This window comes from Plectropomus leopardus, chromosome 10 (assembly GCF_026936395.1).
Source record: "Plectropomus leopardus strain MGB_pleo_1.0 chromosome 10, ASM2693639v1, whole genome shotgun sequence".
In the NCBI taxonomy this organism is placed as follows: Eukaryota; Metazoa; Chordata; class Actinopteri; order Perciformes; family Serranidae; genus Plectropomus; species Plectropomus leopardus.
In genome coordinates this window covers 29065230-29087979 of record NC_142185.1, presented here as the reverse complement: position 1 = coordinate 29087979, position 22750 = coordinate 29065230, and the positions used below count along the sequence as shown (strand labels likewise).

Below are 22750 nucleotides of genomic sequence, written 5' to 3'. Positions count from 1 at the left end.
ATTTTTAAAAGCTGTTTACCATTTGTTCACATTATGAAATAGACATTTAAGTTAATGTAATGCATTAAAACTTTTAAATATTGCAGTATTACTGATGCATTGATGTGTATGCAGTACTTAAAGGTTCCAGCTGGTCATGATGGAGTTAAATTTAACTATTTACATTCTATTGGGTAGAAGCAATGAAAGCAAATAAGATACATAAGTATTTGAATTTCAACAGTACTTGAAATTTGAAATTTAAACACCACTGAATTTGTTTAATTTATTTATTGTTATGAATTATATGTTTTTTAATGTACAAAAACTCATATCCAAAAATTGTTTTAGAAATTTGAACAAAATAAATAAAATATCAACAATTGAAATAGATTCAGGTTGTGAATTTAAATTTTGATCAAATTTTTATTTTATTGATGATACTTGAAGTTTTGGATGTGAAATTATTAAGACTGCAAAAAAATGTGTTTAAAATATACATTTTTAAAATGCAAATATATAATATATATTATATTAATTATATATATATAATTCACTGAATTCAGAATTCAGTGGCCTTAAAAATTCAAATATTTATGTCTCTAATTTTCTTCCATAGCGTAACATTTTTATTTATAAATTAATTTTATGATTTATTTTTTGCAAAGCACCATGTTACTTATGTGTCAGTGTAATGTATTTGTGTGTTTTCTTAGAAAATCCAATATTTCCCCTTAAAACAAACCTTAAAAACTTATATTTCATATTGCATGAATGGGGAGGGGTGTGTTGATTGACAGGTCGACCGTGCAATAGAAGACGGGCCTCAGTTTTCACTGTCAAAAAAGGGTGTGGGTCGGTGACGATACAAAAATAGTAGCGTTGTAAATACAGTTCATCGGTTTAAATCGTCTCCAACGGACAGCTCTATCAGCCAATGAGCGGCTCCAAAAGATTTTTATTTTGATTTCTCAGCCAATGGGAGTGAAAGGAATTCCCAAGTGGGCGGGGCTACATCATTTCTGTGCCAAGTAATGCCGTATGTGAGCTCCGGCAACAGATGGCGGCGGTGGCGGGGAGTAACGCATCATCCAGCACAAATCTGACCGGGTGGGGAAACTATTTGGGGACTCCGGATAAACTACAGACTCGGTTGACTTATGAGAAACCGGAATAACGCGTAGTCAACCTGACTTCTTTGAGAAAATTTCGCCTAAAGTGTTGGATTTTCCTCTCTTTATCTGCATTTCCTTTGGAGGCCGCAGAAGCCTCGGGCTCGCTTTGGCTACACACCGGTGCGAGTGCAAGAAGACATCTACGGGATTGTTTGGAAAGTGTCGCGAAATGTGTTTACCAGAATTTGGCGGTTTTAAGTCGTTTATTTTATAGAGTCAATTGTGTTTACACGACAGTCAAAAGTGTGATTAATGTGGAGTAGTAAAAAAGTTGCACGCTAACTAGTTAGCTAGCATGCTACAATGCTAGTTAGCTACCTAGCAGCGAAACTCAAGCAGGTTGAATGAATGAATGAATGAATTGGCGACCGGGTGCATTTAACTAACAAGTGCTTGCTTTTATTACAAGAACACGTCGAACATTACATGAGACGACACAGATTTGGTGCATCGGGGTGAGCCTGTGTGGCTAACTCTTGTTTGGCTGTTACACTTCATACCCTCGGATGGACAGGAATGCGATTCCAGGGAGTTGGTGGACAGCGGCGATTTAGCACGCAAAGATAGTGTTGTGCTAATACTGACAAAGCCCGGTAATGTTTATGAAGCTGGGGAAAGCTAACTTTAGCTAGCCACGAATATTTGCACTGCTTGGACTTGGCTGCGATAGTGTGAAGCTTACGGAATGGGGAATACGGTGTCATGCTGCGTCTCCCCCGAGTCGAGCCCCAAACTACCGTCGAGACAACCGGCGGAGCGGCTGGAGGAGTTCCAGACCAGCACCGAAGTGAGCGATGATAACACCGTGCCCTACCTGCAGCACATAAGCGACAGAGAGGTCCCTGATGGTATGTATCTGCCCGATTCCCAACACATGTGATGTTTGAACTTTACCTTTTCTGTGTTTGAGCCCATTAAGTGTCCCACCCATGTTGTTTGTTCATAGGGAGGCTCATCTTAATCTTGTCACTGCCAAAGTGAAGGAGCTTATTTGCATGACTTTAAGAATGACTTTGATGGCCGAGTTGGCAAATATCCACTGCATATGTACACACACCATGTTATTTGTATCAGTATTATAAAGGGCCCCTGTTCAATTATTGACACACAAAGAATGTCAGTCATTAGTGTAATATCATGCAACAACTTAAAGGGCAACTACACCCATTTTCAAAATTAAAAATGTCATTCCTATGGTCTAAGATGGTCCCAAACTATTAGTAAACATTAACAGATTTCTCCCAAATCCCCAAACAAAAGTGCTGAAACTAAAAATTGCGATGTGATAGGGGTGTCCAAGTTTATTGAATTGGGGCCAGATTAGATCATGTAAAAAAATAAATAAATAAATAAATAAATTAAAAAAAATACAGGTACCCAGCTGCTTTTCGCCTCAAATTGGTTATCTAAAAAAAAAGTTGACATACATAAGACAAACGCAAGTGTTTCATCATTCACCGAAAAAGTTTCTCACCGCTCCTGAAAGAGTTTACACCTCTTTGCTGTGAACATGTCTGCTGTCCCGTAACCGAGTTTGCCATTTATGTAATTTATGAAAACACATCGGTCTGCCTGCATAATTCCTACTTGATGCATGTCTACAAACTGTATGATAGTCCTGCCATTGTGAGGTGAAAGAAAACAATGTGAAATGGTCCCACTAGTTTAACCAATATTATGTGGTGGGCCACACATATTGCATTTTTGAGATTTAAGTTTGGGTTGAGGGCCGGACTAAAGACGTGCCTTTCATAGGATAAAAAGCCTGGAGCTGCTCTGTAGATAATGATTTGGGAAAGATGTTACACATGACACTGAAAGCGCCTAGGGGGATGTTCTGAGCATTTGGGTACATTTTCTGTTTCATAACTTAGAGCACTACAATAGAATTAATATGATTTGGATATAAAAAGATAAAATCAGGCTCCCAGTCACAGTCTAGAAGCTTTATACCAGATGACATTGCAAGTTTGAGACTGCTTTGGTTTTCTGGCTCTGAGAGAGAGTAGCTCATGTTGTTCTACTACTGATTTCACTTGTTTAGGCCATTTATACAACATATTGTAATTCTTAATTTAGGTGGTGTTCCCCGTTAAAAGTGAACTAGGCCCATTTTAAAAATTCATACATGTTATTCCTTTGGTCAAAGACAGTCCAAAAATATGAGTAAACATTAACAACTTTCTCCCAAATCCACTAACAAGAGTATTGAAACTCAAATTTGTGATGTCATAAGGTATAAAGTGGAGCTGCTCCATAGACAATGAAATATTCACAACAATATTATAATAAATAAAGCTGATTCTGGTATGAAAAAAAAACATTATGTTGGTCCACAAAATCTTCCCATTCGTGGTCTAGCAACTCCAGTCTTTATACCCAATAACGTCACAAATTTGAGACTTCCTTCTCTGGTTTCTGGCTTTTGTTCCCAAAAATTGATTGATCTTTCCGTGATCATGGAAATAACATATTGGAATTCTTAATTAAGGTGGTGTTTACTCTTTAACAGCTGCAGGGAGATAAGCACACAGACTGTAGTTATTATCAAGCTGCAAGATTTATTGCAGTCCCCGAGCCAGCAGTGCACTGATGATTATGATATAATGGCGAAGGCGTTCTTTGCAGCGTGTAGTATGCAGCGGACACTGCATCATGTTGATCACACTGGCATCACATTACCAAGTCAGACATTAACAATGAAAACAAATCCCGCATCTTCTTGGCGCCACTTTAACCACTCAGAGATTGGCAATAAAAACAAGCCCTGCAGCATTAATGTCAATTACCACCCTCAGTAATTTCTCCATGGTTTATTATTGATTGGGGTGAGCAAGAGCTCTAACACTGGGGGGGGCACATATGAAATGGGAGCTTTGGGGAGTCCTCAGGCAAAATATTTTTAGCATTTAACAATTGAATTCCTGTATTCTGGTGAATTTTTATGCAATTAGTTTTGTCAAAATAAAAGTCATCTGCCTCGGTCACATTGATATTTTGGGGGACAAATGCACATTTTACAAATGTTGAGAGTGGGATGTTCCCTGTGTCTCCTACTCAAAATCTACACCTATGCGTTAGAGAAATAATATAGAAATAGAGGGATATTGTACCTTAACCAGAACAAGCATGATTTTTTTTGTAAGCGTATGTCAGGGTTCCCATTCCCGTATTTGATTCATTAAATTAAAAACAAGGCATTAGTTGGTAATAAATTGGCTTAAATTAATCTTTCAAAAGTCTTGAAACTGCTCAGATGTTGGAAGTTGGATTTATTGAATCTCTTTTTTCTGACGTTGCGTTGTAAAAACTCAAAATAATTCATAACTTCTGGTGGGAATCCAGGTAGTGGAATCTCACACGCAGATTGAGAATCACAAAATTGTCCAGAAAACAGGCCAGAAATGCCTGATATGCCCACTTCTGTTGATAGACCAAAAAATTACCGTTATGATAATTTAATATTTTCATTGGCTTCCATTTGTTCCGCTCTTAAAAGGGTCCTTTTTCCTACATTTGATATAGATAACCTAACTTTTTTAACTGGACAAAGCAAGTCATGTTGTATGTTACAATAAACATTCGGGCAAAATAAAATGGGCTTTCTTCAATTTTGGTTATTATAAAATTGGTCTCAAACTTAATCCCAATTTGCTTACTTAAAAAACATCTTAAATCAACCTTTCTTTAAGCTAAAGGAACCCCGTGTGTACTTGTGCACAAACTGCGTCTTGTACTGTGCTACTCAGTGACATTAACTTAACATCACAGTGCTCTCTGTTACAGAGACAAAGTTTAAGGTTAGCAAAAGGGCCGCGTGTTCAAACAGTCCCCCCTCACAGTTTTTCTGCTCATGCTGTGATCACATGCTGGGATACAGGCCCCCGATCGGGAAAGCATCTCAGATATTTCTCTGTGATGTAGCCCGAGCACACTTTTGTACTTTAAGTCCTAGTGTCGCCACTTCTCATTCACCCCCAGACATGCGCACAGTTCATCCCACTCGTGTTGTTGTGGACGGCAGAGCATGAGTGCGGTTCGACGAGAGCAGCTGTTGGCGGGGTGAGGGTCAGAATCTGTCCAACAGTCCTTCCTACATTCCTCATGTCTCCTCTTGCTGTCCTCACTTCACAAATGCTGCCATCGCCTAATCCCTTGTCTTTTATGTAACGTGCCGTCTGCACGGATTTAGATTTAAAAAACACAATTCTCTAAGTCGTGCTTGTGTGCAGAGCAGTGCTGTCTTTGTGGTTGCATTGCTTGAATGTAAAGTTGTGTCTGTAAAATATCTTAATGTCCACACAAGAAGTCCGCCTGCTGCAACAGCTACCAATTAATTTAGATGTAAACTTATTATACTGTAAATAGTTGGCTGTATAATGTCATTTTTTCCACACATTTGTAAGAATAAAAAGCCTTAAAGGTCCAGTGTGTAGGATTTCGGGGGGTTTATTGGCAGAAATGGAGTATGTTACAATAGGTATGTTTTCTTTAGTGTGTAATCAAATGGAAATAATTACTGTTGTGTTTTTGTTTCCTTTAAATGAGCCATTTATATCTAAGCAGGAAGTGGCTCCTGATCCTGGGAGATTTCACAGCCATGTTTTCTACAGTAGCCCAGAACGGACAAACCAAACACTGGCTGTAGATGCAGCCATTCTCGTTTTCGTGACAGCCGCCGTAGTTCTCAGCCCCTTTGTGACGAGCAGCGTCCAAAAAACACTGATTTTTAACTTCTCTATTCAGTGTTTTTACTGGGATATTGATATTAAAATCATACGTGTCTGTGCTAGAAATTCAGTGTACAGTTATAGGAACAAACTGGTGTTCAGGCAAAACAAAATAGTCGTCATGAGGGTGAAATCCTGACTTACAACAGACAGTGGACTATGAAAAATTGTAACATTTTTATGCACATTCAAGAGTTAACATTTCTTTATCTTAAGTCTTGTTTAATCTCTCGTGGTCTGCAGACACAATCAGACAAGTCTTTTCTTCCCTGCTGAAGCTCTGCCAGATCTGCACTGCAGCCACCTTCACTTCCTGCTCGTCTCTTAGGCTTTTCGTTGTGCGATAAATCCACAGACTTGTGTTGCATTATTTCTTTGTGGTGGATGAAAACAATTAACAGAATTACACTGCGTGCTAATATCAGCGCGTTTGATCGATGCGTCAGCTAATGGCTTCCTGTTCTCTGCTTCGGTTTTATCACAAACCACAAGTGAGAGCTGAGCAGCGCACAAGGGGCCTTTTGTTGACGGATTATCATTATAAAGCTCTTGTGTACACTTGTTGTTTTCTCAGAGCTGGCTTTGGAGTCCAACCCGTCTGACCACGCCCGGGCGAGCACCATCTTCCTTAGCAAGTCCCAGACAGACGGTGAGCAATCCGCACATGACGGCACACACACAGCAATGATTCACATCAACTGTCTGCACTGAGATCCTTTGAAGAGCAAACACACTCTCCTGAAACACAGACCAGCATGTCTTCGGTGCTTGAGGTGTTAATTCTGTACGTTTCAATATTTTTACGACTGTGTAATATTAATCACAGTTCCTGTTGCTGCAGGTCCAGCTACCGTTGTTAAAATGTTCTTTCTTATTCATCGTAGAGCTTCATTAAAGTGGGAGTGCATCACACACCCGCTGAAGCCACAAGCATCTCGAACAATAAAGTCAATAACTGATTAAAACAGGTCTTTCCTGCACTCAGACTGCTGTAGATGTTTATTAGCTGCAAGTAAACAATCACCAAAACATATCAGGTGTAATGTTGCATTTAATTTTCCACAAGCTGCAGTGCAGTGCTGCTCTGAACGCTCATTCCTGCTTCTGGCTTTCGTTTGTTGAGTGTTTCTCTTTCTATTACAGTGCGAGACAAGAGGAAAAGCAACCACATAAATCATATCAGTCATGTAAGTGTCAAAATCTATGTGTTGATCATAAATCTGACTGCTGAATTGATAATATGTGCAAAGATGATTTGTCCTTGCTGGCCTGGAGTTGAGTTTTTTAAAAGCACTTAGTTTCATTATTTACTTGCTGTTTCTGTTAATAGATAGTTTGTGTTTGAATTCAATATCTTAATTTTGTAACAACGTTTATACCAAATCCAGAATATTCAGTGTTAATTTGGAGTTAGACTGATGTCAGCGTAAAAGCCCGTGAAACAACACGAGAGACAGTTTCACCAACAAAAGTAGCTGCTCATAACTCAGCTGCGCCGACCGGGGAAACAGCTGTTAATGAGCATAACACCAGACCACGTTCAGACTGGCAGCCTAAATCTGTTTTTTGGATTAAACGACAGGCTCGAGCTGTTTCAGTGTCACTGTTAGTCCTTTGGGACTCACCACGTTGTGGCTCAGTGTTGGATGATATGTGTTGGCCTGTGCTAACCGGACAGACGGGGAACCGTTTGGGATGAGAGCAGCTCTGGACTCCAGAGACGGTCCTTCACTGCTGCAGATTTAACAGCAGTGACATTAACTTTGCTGATTTATCCTATTTTTATTATTATTAACTTTGGATTTATGGTTGAATCAGCTAATTGAAGCACGATTGTTCAATAAATTCATTTCAAATTTCACTTTTTTCTGTTGTTTGCCAATTTACACTCTTTTTTTTTTTTTTGCAAGTTCTTTATAATAATTTAATGCATGTTACTGGGGGTCGATGGCTATTGGTTTTTCAGAGCCGATGCAGATTTTTAGTAGTTAATGAGACGGATAACTAATATTTGGAATTGATATGCATTTAAAATCAAAATGAAAATATTTCTGTTGAAACTTGAGAATTTGGAAAATAACAAACTCCAACACAAAACTTTGTTTAAATGCGTTCAGCAAATGTTTAATCAAAACTGAAACTTTCAACGTCATATACAGCAAGTTCACAGCAACTCTTTGTTTTATAAAGTTCAGTGAACATTTAAATAAAAAAAGAACAAATAAAACTAGCTCCCTGAGGTTTTGCCTTTCCCAGTGTTGTCATACGCTCACTTTTTCATTTTACTGACGATCAGTAAAATAAAACGCAGATACAGATAATTGGCAAAATGCCAAATATCGCCCTCGATAATTGTTCAGGCTGATAATCTGTCGACCCCTTCATGTTACCTAAAATGCCCACACCTAATCCAGATTGATTTAAAAAAAAAAAAGTTTGGACAGAAAAAAATGTTTGAAATTTTGGATTTTTACAGATTGTGTCACTCACAGTGTCGTTAGCTGCATTCGTTGAGTCACAGCTCAAGGGTCAAACCCAGAGTGACGGAAGTGTTGAGAAGACTGCTGCTTTTATCGCGGTGCTGTTTAGGACGACATGAAGAATCTGTCTGCTGCAGCAGAAGTTCAGCATCACGACTCAACTACGCTGTTGTTTGGAGGGAGAAATGCTGGACTCGTGCTCATGCTTCCATGTTGGAAAGACACTTTTTCAGCACAGCTGAGTAGTTTCTAACGCCTAGGTTGTTTCCACGGTAACCCATGTAGATAGACAGGTGATGTCTGGATGATATTGATACTTAGAAAGAACAGTACAGACAGTCGGTCTTAAAAATCAGACTTGAGAAACTAATCTGCTTTGCTGGCAGCGTGAATGAAGATTTGAGATTTGGGGAGCGATTCAGAAGTGTGGAACCAGAAACTGCAGCAGTCAAGACTTTCCCCGTCTTCTGATCAGTTCAGGTTGTTGATGGTGTGATTTCATTGTCTCTAGGTTTCTCCTGGTCCACTGTCAAAGAAATACAGCTCCTGTTCCACAATCTTCATAGACGACAACACGGTCAGCCAGCCAAACCTCAAAAGCACAATCAAATGGTGAGAGAATTTCCACACGCGGGGAAAAACACGAACACACCACGCCATGTTGCCCAAACGTCGCTTATTTCACATGAGAAAATCCTGTTGCATCACAGTGTGGTAATCCTGAATTAATACTTCATGGATGCGTGACTAAAACAGATGCTCGTACGCCTAATTTCGGGCAGTCCCCTGTAATGACATTGTTTCAGTGAATCTGGGGAAACGACTCATCAGGATTATCTCTTGTTGAATGTGTGCAAATGCTTTTATCACACCACATGGTCTCTCACACACGCAGAGCATATTATTCTCCCATTGAGATTGTTTTTATCAAAGCGTTAAACACGCAATACAATCAACACTTTCTTTTTTGTTTTTATTTACTTTTTATTCATTTTCTTTTAGCAACAAATACACTTGTGCCAACTGGGCACGAAAACATACAACAACACAACATTAGCAACATAACATGACAAGGGGAGGATTTTCATAAAACATGAGTCAAATATAAGCGCTTCATATAGAGATGCTTCTTGGAAGATAGAGAAAACATTCCTTAATAAAGACTTAAACATTATCCTTGTAGTCTATATGAAATCAGGTCTTAAAGTTGACACATAATCGAGCCATTTTGACCAACACTTTCTTTTCTATCATTTTCTCTCTTCCTCAGTGTGACGTTAGCAATATACTACCACATAAAAAACAGGTAGGTGCACATTTTTCATTTCATTTGTGGCAAATTATGTTGCTAAAACGGGTATATGCATATAAAGTGTGTTGACAGATGTATTGTGTGTGTTTTAGGGACTCTGACAGGTCACTGGACATCTTTGATGAGAAGTTGCACCCCTTATCAGTGAGTATAATGAGATTTCCTCAGTGAGTTTTGTTGGTCTCATCACTTGGCTCCCATCAGCAGGATGGATCAACACAAAGTTTATTTTGATTCATCATGTCATCTCTTACTAAATGCATCTCTCCAACCTGTCAGTGAGTCTAAGCATTTATTAGGTTTTTCGGTTTTTTTTTTGGTATTCACCTGCATATTGAATTTGAGCCTAACCAAGACGGGAAAACCACGACCACGTTAAGATAAGAGATGGGATCTGGTTTGGGCTGTCCCCTCAAAGTCAGATTGGAATAATCAGTCAGTCGACTGAGATTCTTCAGGTCTGTTTTATTTTGGGTTCCCACAGGCCCCTTAAAAAGTCTTGAAAGGCATTGAATTCATTAATATAAAAATAAGGCCGTATTTGGTATTAAAATGTTTTAAATCAGTATTTCAAAAATCTTAAAGATGCTCAGATACAGTCAGTATTATTTTATGAGTCTTCTTTTCTGAAGTTGCAGTGTAAAATCTTAAAATAAATAGTAACATCTTTTTTGTTTTATTCTTAAATTTAAAAAAATCGGAAAGAAAACTTGACAACAAAAGGCAGGTTTTTCTCAGTTCTAACCACTTCTAACCTTTTTGCTGCACTGATATGTTTTAAGTGGGCACCTGTTGTTATAAATATAGGAAGGTAGGTAGCACAAGTGGGCAAAATGTTTTTTTAACAGCAAGAGAGGCAGCGGGAGCCATGATGTCTTTGTTCCTGTGTTTTGCTTGTTCTTTGGATGAATAAATGAAGAAAAATGCAATAATCATAAATGGACATTGGACTTCTTTTGACTGTGTGTACAACATGCCCATGGTGCGTCAGTTTCATTTGATTGTTTGATTTAAGTTTGATTTTTGCAGACAAACGGTCGCTACAAAACATTTAGGCAAAATTGTCCTTAACATAGGTTTTTAAACATGTTTTTTTGTGTTTGTTTTTCTGTTTGTTTTAAAAAGTCTTAAATCTGACTTGCCTTAAGCTGTAGGAACCACGTTTTGTTTGTTTTTGTTACTTAGCTTGTTTATTGTGTGAACGCTGCTGTCACCCTGAACGTCCTGCCAAACCCTTTTTAAACCCTGGAAATGAATGGAGCGAATAGTCGAATATTTTTTGAACAGCCAGACTGACATTATTTTGAGTTGGGAACAGCCATAGATCTCGTACAACGGCTCACCCCTGAATAAATGTATAAAATGTATATGTGAAAAAGTTTCATCCTTTCAGACATTCTCAGTGAAAAAAGCACATCTACACACTCAGATCAATGCAAAAATCATGTTTACTTTGCAAGCTTTTTGCTTTCACGGTGTTCATTTTGTGGTCACTTTTCCAAAGACTGAAATCCCCGTGATGTCTTCCTACGAAAGACTCGGTGATTGGCAGAAGTGTTGTGCATTAAGGATAATCAAGTAATGTTTCCTCGGCTCCTCAGACTGCTGATTCCACCTGACTGAGAGCTTTCACAGTAGATCTTTGCTTGGATTTGAATGTGCAGATGTGCTTTTTTCCACCGTTTATAATGATTCAGCTCCAGCATCTCAGTCTAAGTCCAAATACTGCGTGAGCTTTTTTCTTTTGATTTCAGACATTCTCTGAAATTCAAATCTCCTGAGTCTGGGCTCCAAACTAACTTTTACATTGATGCCTTTTGGTCCTGCAATAATACATTTTTAAGTTTTTTAGTTTTAATTTTTTTGCCACTTCTCATACACATTGGTAATTTCTTAACATATCATGTAAATTATTTTATAAATGCTTCACAAAGCTGCAACAATTAATCTATTTTTTTTTACAACCACTGAATTAACATAAAACTTATCTGATATTTGAATTAGGAGTTTGAGTGATTAAAGAAAATGTTTCTTAAGTCCTCTGTGACAGAACACTGAATATCTTTTGGGTTTTGGATGAAAACAGGACATTTGAGGAGGACATGCTGGTCCTTCCAGGGCCGAGGACAGGTGTAACAGGCACTGCAGCATTTTTCTTTACAAGAAAACAATCAATTGTTCTACTCATTATGAATTACCAGCATGTTTAAAGGTTGTAATGTTGCTCGGGGAGGAGTGCAGGGTGTGTTTTCACACACACAGGCTGACTGCTGAAATGTCTGGCACACCACAATGAACAATAAATATGTTTAGTTGCACAGATTTTTGGTTTCATCTGTGGCCAAAATGTTCACACTCTGTCCATAACATCTTGCAAACAGTAAAAAACATGAACAGTAGTGGTCATGCATCATTAAAATAGATGTGTTTCACAGGTTTGAAAAGAAAAATACAGAAGGAGAAAAATGCCTTGTGCTCTTTATAAATGTTTTCTGTTCAGTTTTAGTTTGTCCAATCTCTCCCTCACTGCTGGGTTTTTGGAGCGCCGTTCCAAGCTAAGAGGAGAGTTTGGGACAAAACTGATATCAGTGATGACGATAATCTAACTGCCTTTTTAGAAATAACACTGAGATGAACAAACATTACTGCTAAGTGTCTGCTTTTCAGCAAGCGTGATTGTGTCCTTATCTTACAGGAAATTTCTGTTGTGTTTCAAAGTGGTTCATTTGCTATAAATATGTTGATTATGACTCTTCGGGTCATGCTAGCATTGCACTTACCACCTGAGATGTAGAGATTTGCGGAGGCAAGCTGCACAACAAGCGTCATGCAGCTTTCCAAATAAGCATGATTTTTACATACATTATTTCAAACCCTTGCTTCTGAGTCCGACTGAAAGTACAGGTAGAAAGTACCCCCCCCACAGATTTAACACCAAATACAGTCTGTTTCTTATAAATCACATTTTGCTTTATGCAAAGATGGATTTATCGTATCAGACTGGTCTTGGACTTTTTCTGTTTTCTTATGTCCATTTCCTTTGGTTTTTTTCCTTTGCAAGAATGAAGAGACAGATCAGCACAGATGATGATACTTGGTTCCCTCAGACGTGTGTTTTTTGTCCCATACAGAGAGAGCCAGTGCCAGATGACTACGCTCATGTCGACCCAGAACACAAACTGATCTACCGCTTCGTCAGGACGCTCTTCAGCGCTGCACAGCTCACTGCAGAATGTGCCATCGTCACTCTAGTAAGTTGGTCTCTTTGTGATGCTGCAGTTCACATATCTAATTCAGCGTACGCCGAGATATCAGAATAATGATGATTTTGTTGGGTTCCTGCGACTCAGTGGAGAGTTTAATAAAGGGTTAGTCCAGAGTGAAATTCTTAGTGCACTAAGGTGTAAAAAAAAAAAACTAAAAATTAATTAAATATTTATTTTATTAATTAATATTTTAATTTAATAAAAACTTAAAGCTAGTCAGTCTTAATCAAATCAGACACTGAAGTCTGTGATATATTGTTACGTACCTTTGAATCCTGTATCAGTTAACACCATTTATAAAGATGCTTTAGTCTGTAATGTTCTTATAGTTGAAACTACATTTGGTAAAGTTTATGGTGAAGTTGTAGAAGACTTTATACAAAAATACTTAGCCCAGGTATTTCTGTCAACTGCTCACCAGAGGGCAGTAATGTCCTACAAACTGATTTGTCCCAAATAACGCAGATGACAGGTGAGTGTCTGTGTTATGTTCACACAGTGCAGTCTCCTCATCAGATTATTTAAAAAGCATCATATATCATGATGTTAAAGACTGAGCACATTTGTTTTAAAATGTTACAATATAAGAAAGCAATGTAAAACAAAATGAATTTCAGTCACGGTTTCTTTGCTGTTTTGAATTTAACATGACTGGCAGTCCTAAAAGCTGCAGTGCTGATGTAAAATTAATATTCTGTTTACAAAATGGCAAGCCGGCCCCAATTAATATCAGCAAGATGTTAGTAACGTTAAGTGTGATGTTTTTATTTGCTTTTTCTAATGAGAAATGTAGGACCAAAAAATGCGACTATAGTTTATAGTAGTCGACTACAGTTTTACTAGATGCATTAATTAGGTGGTAAATAGAGTTGCGTTCAGTTACATGCATATAGTTTAGTGTGTATTACTATTACACACATGCACAGGTAAATTTGCATGTATGTAATACTGTGCCATAACCCAGCATTAACCTGAATGTTGTCCCTGGTAGCATATAAGGAAATAATAAGTGAGTTATAAGAATTTAGCTGCCAAAACCTTTTCTGTTCCCTTTTTTCCCCCCAATTTTGATATTTGGTTTTTCCTTCAAACTTCAGAAATAGCAATATTAAACTTTTTACATAGATCACTCACATGACAAAAGAAGACAGTATAAATGCAGTTAAATAAGTTTAAACATTAACACCATCCAGACAGTAGACAGTTAATATAATAATATACTAGACAGATAATATACTACTACTACTACTACAATTTGAGTGTCTGCTCTGGACGAGAACTGTTTTCTACTTTTCTCCCACATCTCTTCCCACCCAGCCAGTCGAACAAGGTGAGCTGCAGGTGATTTTGGATCCAACAGCTTCCCATTTAAAATTTGACCTTTTAAACATTATTTTTGCATCAGGTGTACTTGGAGCGCCTGCTGACCTACGCCGAGCTGGATATCTGCCCCGCCAACTGGAAGCGAATCGTCCTGGGAGCCATCCTGTTGGCTTCCAAAGTCTGGGACGACCAGGCTGTGTGGAACGTTGACTACTGCCAGATCCTAAAAGACATCACTGTGGAGGACATGTGAGTTTATACAGATGCACAATTAAAATGAGGGAGATGTGAACCCAAAAAGTGGTTTCACTCACAGTTTCTCTGAGTGGAGCCGTCTGCAGAAAATACTAAAAACAATGTTTAAATTTATTTATTTATTTATTTAGATTCATTTTCAATTTAAGTTTAGGTTGCAGCGATTGTAGCATGAGCCTTTTGACTGTAGTATTTAACAAAGTGGTGCAGAGGTTTTAGACCTTCGCTAAGTCTCTCAGAAACACAGAGAATCTCTTTTATGGAAAATATATATTAATATAATATATATATTAAATATATACTAGTTCTGCATCACAATCAGTTCGTATGATGTGTCGTCCAAAGATGTCAGAAATCAAATGTTTTTATTATCGATAGTCTCTCCTCAAAGCAATTTTGTCTTTCCTAGGATAGTGAGGCTGTGACCCACCAACTGTGCCTGTGATTGGCGGGTAGGGATGATATCAATTAATCAATGATTGATTAAAGATCATTAAGAATTTAATCGAATATATGACATTTAATCGATTAATTGAATGAATAAATTAATCGTTGATCTGAGCTTTGATTAAGGAAAAAATACCTTTGCTATTGTTTGAAATAAGCATTTTTTTAAATTTATTATATATATATATATTTTCAATTAGCGATTAATTGTTCATTTTGTTTTTACCAAGAATCGATTCAGGAAAGTGCTAACAACCATATTGGTACTAGTAACCTTCAATGATGGATTGATTAGGAGAAGGTAAGAGGAGTAAGATATGTTGAGTTCGCTATCCAAGGAAATGCACATCGTGCCTGGAAGACATTCATAGTGTTGCACTCGATGTTGTTTCCATGAAAACTAACAGAAAAAGTTGTCAGTATGGAAAAAATAATTCAAATGTCGGCTCCTCCCTCACCTCTCCAAAGCTGGCAGGTCACAGGGTGAAGTGGGTGTGAAAGTTATAGAAATAATACACGGATGAGTCATGATTCAGCTACAGTTGAATAACTTTATGTCATCGTCGCTAAAACTGTTGTATTTTTGCCCCTCCTCCTCTTCCTGCTGATATCATTTGCTAAAATCTGCCACAGCTGTCAATCATGTCAGTCACTGCTCAATAGCTGTGATCAAACTGTTGAATCTGGCAGCACTCATCAAACATGAACCAAACTCATTTCTTGCCTAAAATGTTTTGAGAAACATGTAAACTGTTTGTACAATGAGAACATTTGCTGTAGCTCCAGTTACATCAAAGATGACAAATATTTTTTATAAAAGTTACCAACTACAGCTTTGACTGAAACATAAAAATGTTGAATCATGGCTGATATTTCAAATTCAACTCTAAATTTGGTTGCTGTGGGTGTTTGTGTGTCTGAGCTCCAGATTTTTTAAGGAAAAAAAAGAGATTCCTAACAAATACAGGATGGTTCAGGCACTACATGCTTTCCCTCATAATAAAAGAAATGTAACAACAAAGATGCACTTAAAGCAGACAGAAGAGACGTGCAGAGATAGATGGAGGCTGCGGCAGCATCTCTGCGGTCGCTCGGGCTATAAGCCGGTGAAGAGGCCAGGGGCTGCACTTGGAGCACCCTGGCTTTATTTCCTACAATTGCTTTTCCTGTGTGTGTGTTTGTGTGTGTATAAGAGAGGTTGAAAGTGCCTCCTTGTTTTTTTGTGATTTGGAAAGGTGCGTGCACTGCCTGCATTTCTGTGAGCCCCTATCCCTCTGTGACTCTCTCTCTCCTCTCGTATACGTCTGACCCTCACTCTCTCGGCTCTGTTTTCATTGCTGCCATTGAAGTGTCTTTGTGAGCGCGATCGCGTCCGGATGGAGGGATGGGAAGAAGGGTAGAGAGAGAAACAGAGAGACAGACGGAGAGAAATGCAGGGGAGGGTCTCAAGTGCTCTCACTGCTTCTACATAATGGCCCCGGCTCTCGCCCACTCCATTAGTTGCCCCGGGAGACCAGACATCACACACACACTCACGCTCGCTCTCACCACCTTTGCTGACCAACAAAGCATCCTAGATGCGGTCTCCTTGGCGACCACCTCCCTTAGCTTTTCTCATGACTGTGATGATGATGAGGAGGAGGAGGAAGGATGATGGAGGTTGTAGTCTGGAAAAAGGATGAGCTCTGATGCTGTGTGTGTGTGTGTGTGTGTGTGTGTGTGTGTGTGTGTGTGTGTGTGTGTGTGTGTGTGTGTGTGTGTGTGTGTGTGTGTGTGTGTGTGTGTGTGTGTGTGTGTGTGTGTGTGTGTGTGTGTGTGTGTGTGTGTGTGTGTGTGTGTGTGTGTGTGTGTGTGTGTGTGTGTGTGTGTGTGTGTGTGTTTGTGTGTGTGTGTGTGTGTGTGTGTGTGTGTGTGTGTGTGTGTGTGTGTGTGTGTGTGTGTGTGTGTGTGTGTGTGTGTGTGTGTGTGTGTGTGTGTGTGTCTGTCTGTCTGTGTGTGTGTGTGTGTGTGTGTGTGTGTGTGTGTGTGTGTGATCTCTGTGGCAGAGCTGTGATTCCTCCTCTATCAGCACTTCCATGTTCAGTTTTCAGATTTATTGCATAAATGACCGAGTTCCTGCTGACTTTCACAGTGTGTCGGTTTCTTTCGTAAAATCGTGTCAGCGGTAACCACAGATGAAGAAAAATATTGGCTTCTGTTGAATAGCTGTCAACAGTTTACAGTCTCCCAAATAGCTGATCAAAATTTATACACGTCATCGTGTCTCTTTTTTATTCGTCACACCCGTCACATTGCGCAAACTCAGGTTAATTGGTGACTCTAAATTGCTCTGAAGTGTGAATGTGAGAATGCATTGTTGTCTGTGTCTGTGTGTCAGCCCTGTGATAGTCTGGCGACCTGTTCACGGTGTAACCTGCCCCCCCCCGACCTGTAAGAGGAGACCAGCATCCCTGTTCATTTCAGAGAAGAGCTATCGGAGCGAGTTCCCGTATGAAGTTTTGGCCGTCTGGAATAACCCTCAGGCCTCTTTTCACCCTCCAGGAACGAGATGGAGCGCCACTTCTTGGAACTTCTCCAGTTTAATATCAACGTGCCAGCCAGTGTCTACGCCAAGTACTACTTTGATCTGCGGCAGCTGGCTGATGACAACAACCTCAACTTCCCCCTGGAGCCTCTCAACAACCAACGCGCCCAGAAACTAGAGGTGAGCGACGAGAAGCGACGTTGATCAGTAACTTCTGGTCTTCTGTGTCACTATGATGCACCTGTAATATTCACCTCTCTGAAGTTTAGCAGCACAAGCAGGGACCCAGCTCATCCAGGCCTCGGTCAGTCTGTCCTGTAACTATGAAGGACGACATACAGAACCATAAAAACCCGGACTAATAGAGTGAGGAACAGCTTCTTCCCCAGAGCTGTAGCCTCCATCACCCCGTCCTCCACACACACACACACACGCACACACTGATCCACACACACTGATCCACACACACTTACCCACATCATGCACTTTTAACCAACTGCTGCTATTTTTTAATTGACATGTAGGACACACTGTGTATTATTATTATTATTATTATTATTATATATGCTTTGAGATATTTGTTAGTCTTGTCATTATTGGTGGTTTTACCTTTTTTTATGTTGTCTTGACGTTTTAACTTTGGTTTTATTTAATGTTTTATTGTGTTTGCGTGCAGCTGTCAGCCTGAGATTAACCAAATATATTTTGTTGTGTATCTACAATGACAAAGTGTCTTATGAATTCACACTCTTCTAATGTAAGCACAATGATCGTTTTGGTGTTTTTCTTTGAGGATCTTTGTAACTGCGTTTGTGTTTTTCCATCCAGGCCATTTCAAGACTTTGTGAAGACAAGTATAAGGACCTGAGTCGAGCAGCAATGAGACGGTCCTTCAGTGCAGACAACCTGATAGGTATACGACGCTCCAACGCTGTGCTGTCATAGGCCAGAGTGCTGCCCGCTCATTTCCAAACCCACAGACCGCCCCGGACAGTCGTAGCCTCCCCACAGGTTCCACATCAGACTCAGATTCAGGTTGGAAATGCTACTGTATGACCTCCGCAAACGGTAACTTTGATAACAGCTGTCGAGCTGCGTGATTGTCAAATTACACTTGAAATTGAGGTGTTAACCTAAAACCACGCAACTATTGTTTTATAAATTCCTTATTTATTTCTTACTTGTCCCTTATTTCCTGGAGAAAGTGTTAAGTAGGACTTACTCTCCTGCAGTTGTCTCTGAGGGGTCGTCCTTGTATCGTCATAAAAATGTAATTTATCCCCCAAAATATTTGAATTACTCCTTGCAGCCTGGTGTTATTCTGTTTTTTTAGTTGTCACAAAATTTCATGAGAAGACCAAAATCAACAATGTGTTTAGACATTGGAGTAGAAGTGCAGCTGTGTGTTTGTGGTGATCACACACAGCTGCTCTTTACTTCAGGGGCGCGGTGCTTATTCCATCCTGTGAGGGGCTCATTGCATGGGAGGAATATGGTCTCCGAAAAAATAAAAATAGATAAAAATGCAAAAACAACTACAGCCTTACTTATTCAGGTTAGATCAAATAAGAGAAAAAGGAACTATTTTGCTGGTTGTTTTTTTATTTTTGCGTACTGGTGCTAAGACGACACTTTGAAAACGGTTCTGGTGCCTAATTGGAGCCTTAAAAAGGCGTTCATCAATAGCGCACAAAAATATGGTTAACAACATAAAGAACAGCTTTTTTTGCAAAAGCGATTTAAACTTGAAATTGAAGTAAATGTTTACTCTTAACAGTTTTACTAATAATACTTAAATATATAAAGATAAATAGAACACTATTGACATACAGTACATAAAAATAAAACCTAACTCAGTCAGGTTAGTTTAATACTAAATAACGGTTACAGTACTAATAACAGCAGAATAAATTTGAGTCAGGAAGAGACTCAACAGCCAGATATTTCTCTATTATTTAATTTTTTCGGTGCTTTATCCAATGTTTCTTTCTTTTTTGTTTCTCTCCAAAGCTTTAAAATCTGAACTGACTATGGGACTTTCAGTGTGAAAGTGGCATTTGTGTAATATAGTAAACAACCTAACAGCACTAAAGATGCAAATGCGCAACAACATTTTTCACAGACGCTAAATATAAACCAAAAGCCAGAGACTGTATCGGATTAATTTGCTGTGAGCTGTAAATTCACCACTTGTTCACGTTATGGTGCGGTCGCTCTCCTCCTCCGTGCCTCTGCCTGCATGTCTGCAGCTGCAAAGAGTGCTGTTAAAGTCAAGAGCGCTCGACTGAGGATGTCTGACTAATGTTTCAAGTCTCTGGCTTTAAAGAGGCAGCCCTGGAGATTGTTATTACTAATAATAAGATAAGTGAGCCTGGTCAGGTTCAAATGTGAGGCTGTTGCTCGTGAACTTCGGGGTTAACCCCACTTCATTAATCACCAGGTGGCAAGCAAGACACGCAAACTTGTAGCTGACAGAAAACCTAAACCGTATGCACATTGCACTGCAATGAGTTCATACTCTGTTCTCCGACCCCACAGCCTAACTTTAACCTGTTTCACTTGCACGCTCACTACGCACATAATCTGGCACCGAAATTGCATTGCAGTTTGGTCCGGTAGGTACCGCTCGCATAGAGGTATGTACGGTTCCCAACACAAGGTGTGGCTTATTGATTTGTTTTTAACAGTGTATGAATATTAACAAAGCTCACAGAGGAATAAGATAATTCAGACTTTAAATACACGGAAAATATCTGACAGTCTGATCAATTATTGTTGATTTTGGTCTTTTGTTGAGATTTTTTGACAGTAAGGAAATAAAGATCATTACCAGATACATCCTTTTTTTTAATAGGACCGTCACATCAAATGCAAAATTTGTTCTTTGTAAATTAGATTTAACACCAAAAGTTCATTTTGAGAGTGTAAAAAAAAAAAAAAAAAAAAAAACGTGTTTACTGTTCCAGTGGTGTTGGATTATATTTCAGTAAGTTCTCTATAATTGAATTTGGGTGGAGCGCACAGCATGTTGAAGTATTTAACGATAAATATTCTGCAGGAGTTGGCTGAAGTAAGCAGTAACCTTTTGTTATAATTTGTTTGGGATTCAGGAGTGCCAATCAGGGGTCCGTTTCACTTTCCACATAAACTTTATGTCGTCAAAAAGGAGCGAGATTACAGATTCTGGATCAGTATTGCTACCGAGTGGCTGGATGTAGCAGTTAGGTCAACAAAGTGTAGGTTGGGTTCACACTGTCCTCCCTCAGTATTGTGTCCCTCAAATCCTGCCATCCTGACCCCGCCTCAAAGAGCCCGTCATCACATTACAAACCCGTGCTTGTCCCCGGCCCCCGAGCAGAGCTCTCGAACAAACTACATAGATACCGAGGGGAAACAGAGACTGATGGATACTCCCCTCCTTTTTGCTTACTATGTAGGCTACTTAGCTGTGAAATTTGTCTTGTTTTTAATTGATAAAAGAAAAAAACATTTGCAGATGGAGTATTTTAAATAAACACTAATCATGTAACAAAGATATTTTGTAATTGGACATTGTTTTGTATGGCTGGTGATCAGGATGTGTTGTGGTTGTGAATGTGAGTGAGGGGGAAAACATTTTTTGTTAAAAAGCGTTTCGATTTTCTTTTGAAAGATTGTGTCTTGATGCAGAAAAAAGTCAAAATCGACAATACGATCAGCTGTAGTAATTTGGTAAGACTGAGCTGTTCGTTCTTTACGGCTGAACTAATTGGATGGAGAAACTTCCTCTATATATCTTCCTCTATACACTACTGTCATATCAATAAAAGATCATTAAAATATTTATTTACATTATGGATCATTACAAATATGCTGTGCTCTTAAAGTAGGAAGTAATCACAGTGGAAAAAAAAGAAATCATGTTTGGGGGAAAAAAAAAAAATTCTTAAAGATTGCCACCAGTAGTGTTCAGCTCGCTTTAATCAGTACAACCAGCTTGAGTTGCAGGTTTCTTTGGGTGCGTGGTCTGAAACATGATGAATGCATTTTTGTGAATGGTAACTTTTATCTTTCAGGGGAGAAAAGGCAGCTATTTCCAACAGATTAAGCCATTATTATTATTATTATTATTATTATTATTATTATTATTATTATTATTATTATTATTATTATTATCACAATATCACAACACATTTAAAAAATTGCAATAAAATTATATGATGGCTTTAGTATTGTTATAATATAAATTAGAATATATTGCATTTTATTACATTTTTAAAACCGCAAAAATATCCAGAGTGGAAAACTTCACCAGCATGTGTTTTTTCTAATATGATAAAGTTTTCAGTCATTTTATTGCAAAAATGTGTCTATTGTTCTTAAAAAAGCAATTAATTTTATTTATTCTTATTCTAATAGCCTATCAAAAGTTTAATTTGCAATCTCAATATTTGTATTTCTTTTAAATTGATACCTGGCATTTGTGTATTAATAAAATATTGCCATGCAAAACGATGCAATTGCCCCCCCCACATGACAAGATGCGTCCGGATCAGCGTGGCTTCACCCCTCAGCTCAACAACTTCCTGGATAAGTTGTAAGTATCAGCCTTTCTCTCCTCTGTTTGTTATTTTAAAACTTCAGGATGAAGGAAGCAGAGAATCCTGCACGATGTTGTTAACGATGTTTTTTCTCTTCCATGTATGTTTCTCATGTGAGTCTCTGCTCAGTAACCATGGTAACATGACCTGCTGAACTAGTCTGCTCCATGGCAGGATAACTATCAAGCTTAGTTTAGCTGCATGTCAAAGAATCCCAAAAGACAGCCTTGATTAGATGAGATGAGGCTAGATTGAGGCTTAACTGGGAGATGGCACCAGTTTAAACTGGGCGTTTTCAGGTGAGGTCACTTAGACAGACGTGAACTGACTAAAACGCATTCAGGTCGTAAACACTGTGGAGCCGCTGCTGTGCAGAAGTATAAGCGAGAAGTGCAGAAATGTTTGTGTTATTTAGTTGTATGTATTTAGTTTAAACTCTATATCTTTGATATACTTTGCCATCCCAGTTACTTCCAACACACACACACACACACACACACACACACACACACACACACACACACACACCGCAAAATTGCCTTTCAACACCCTCAACACACAACACAATGTACCAATTTGTTTTTACTAGTTCGAGTAATTGGTCTTGTCTTCTCCCACCGTGTCCAATTTTGCACTTTTTTGACTCACACATATTGTCGTCCCCATCATGTCTCTCACC

The 22750-nt window shown here is 38.8% G+C and overlaps 1 protein-coding gene across 1 annotated transcript; it reads left to right on the top strand.

Annotated features, from left to right (window-relative positions):
- The first annotated feature begins 1026 nt into the window (after positions 1-1026).
- ccnyl1 (cyclin Y-like 1) lies at positions 1027-21026 on the top strand. The gene is made up of 10 exons (XM_088083520.1): positions 1027-2002; positions 6459-6533; positions 7028-7071; positions 8876-8976; positions 9635-9670; positions 9769-9820; positions 12808-12927; positions 14348-14514; positions 17509-17671; positions 18320-21026. The coding sequence occupies exons 1-10, from the start codon at positions 1840-1842 to the stop codon at positions 18434-18436; spliced, it is 1038 nt and encodes a 345-aa protein (XP_087939646.1). The 5' UTR covers positions 1027-1839; the 3' UTR covers positions 18437-21026.
- Positions 21027-22750: the final 1724 nt, after the last annotated feature.

Excerpts from the sequence above, each read along its gene's own strand:
- ccnyl1 (XM_088083520.1), top strand. The coding sequence starts at position 1,840 with ATGGGGAATACGGTGTCATGCTGCGTCTCCCCCGAGTCGAGCCCCAAA. Across the intron at positions 7,072-8,875 it reads ACATAAATCATATCAGTCAT|GTTTCTCCTGGTCCACTGTC; the intron begins GTAAGTGTCAAA and ends CATTGTCTCTAG. Across the intron at positions 12,928-14,347 it reads AATGTGCCATCGTCACTCTA|GTGTACTTGGAGCGCCTGCT; the intron begins GTAAGTTGGTCT and ends TTTTTGCATCAG.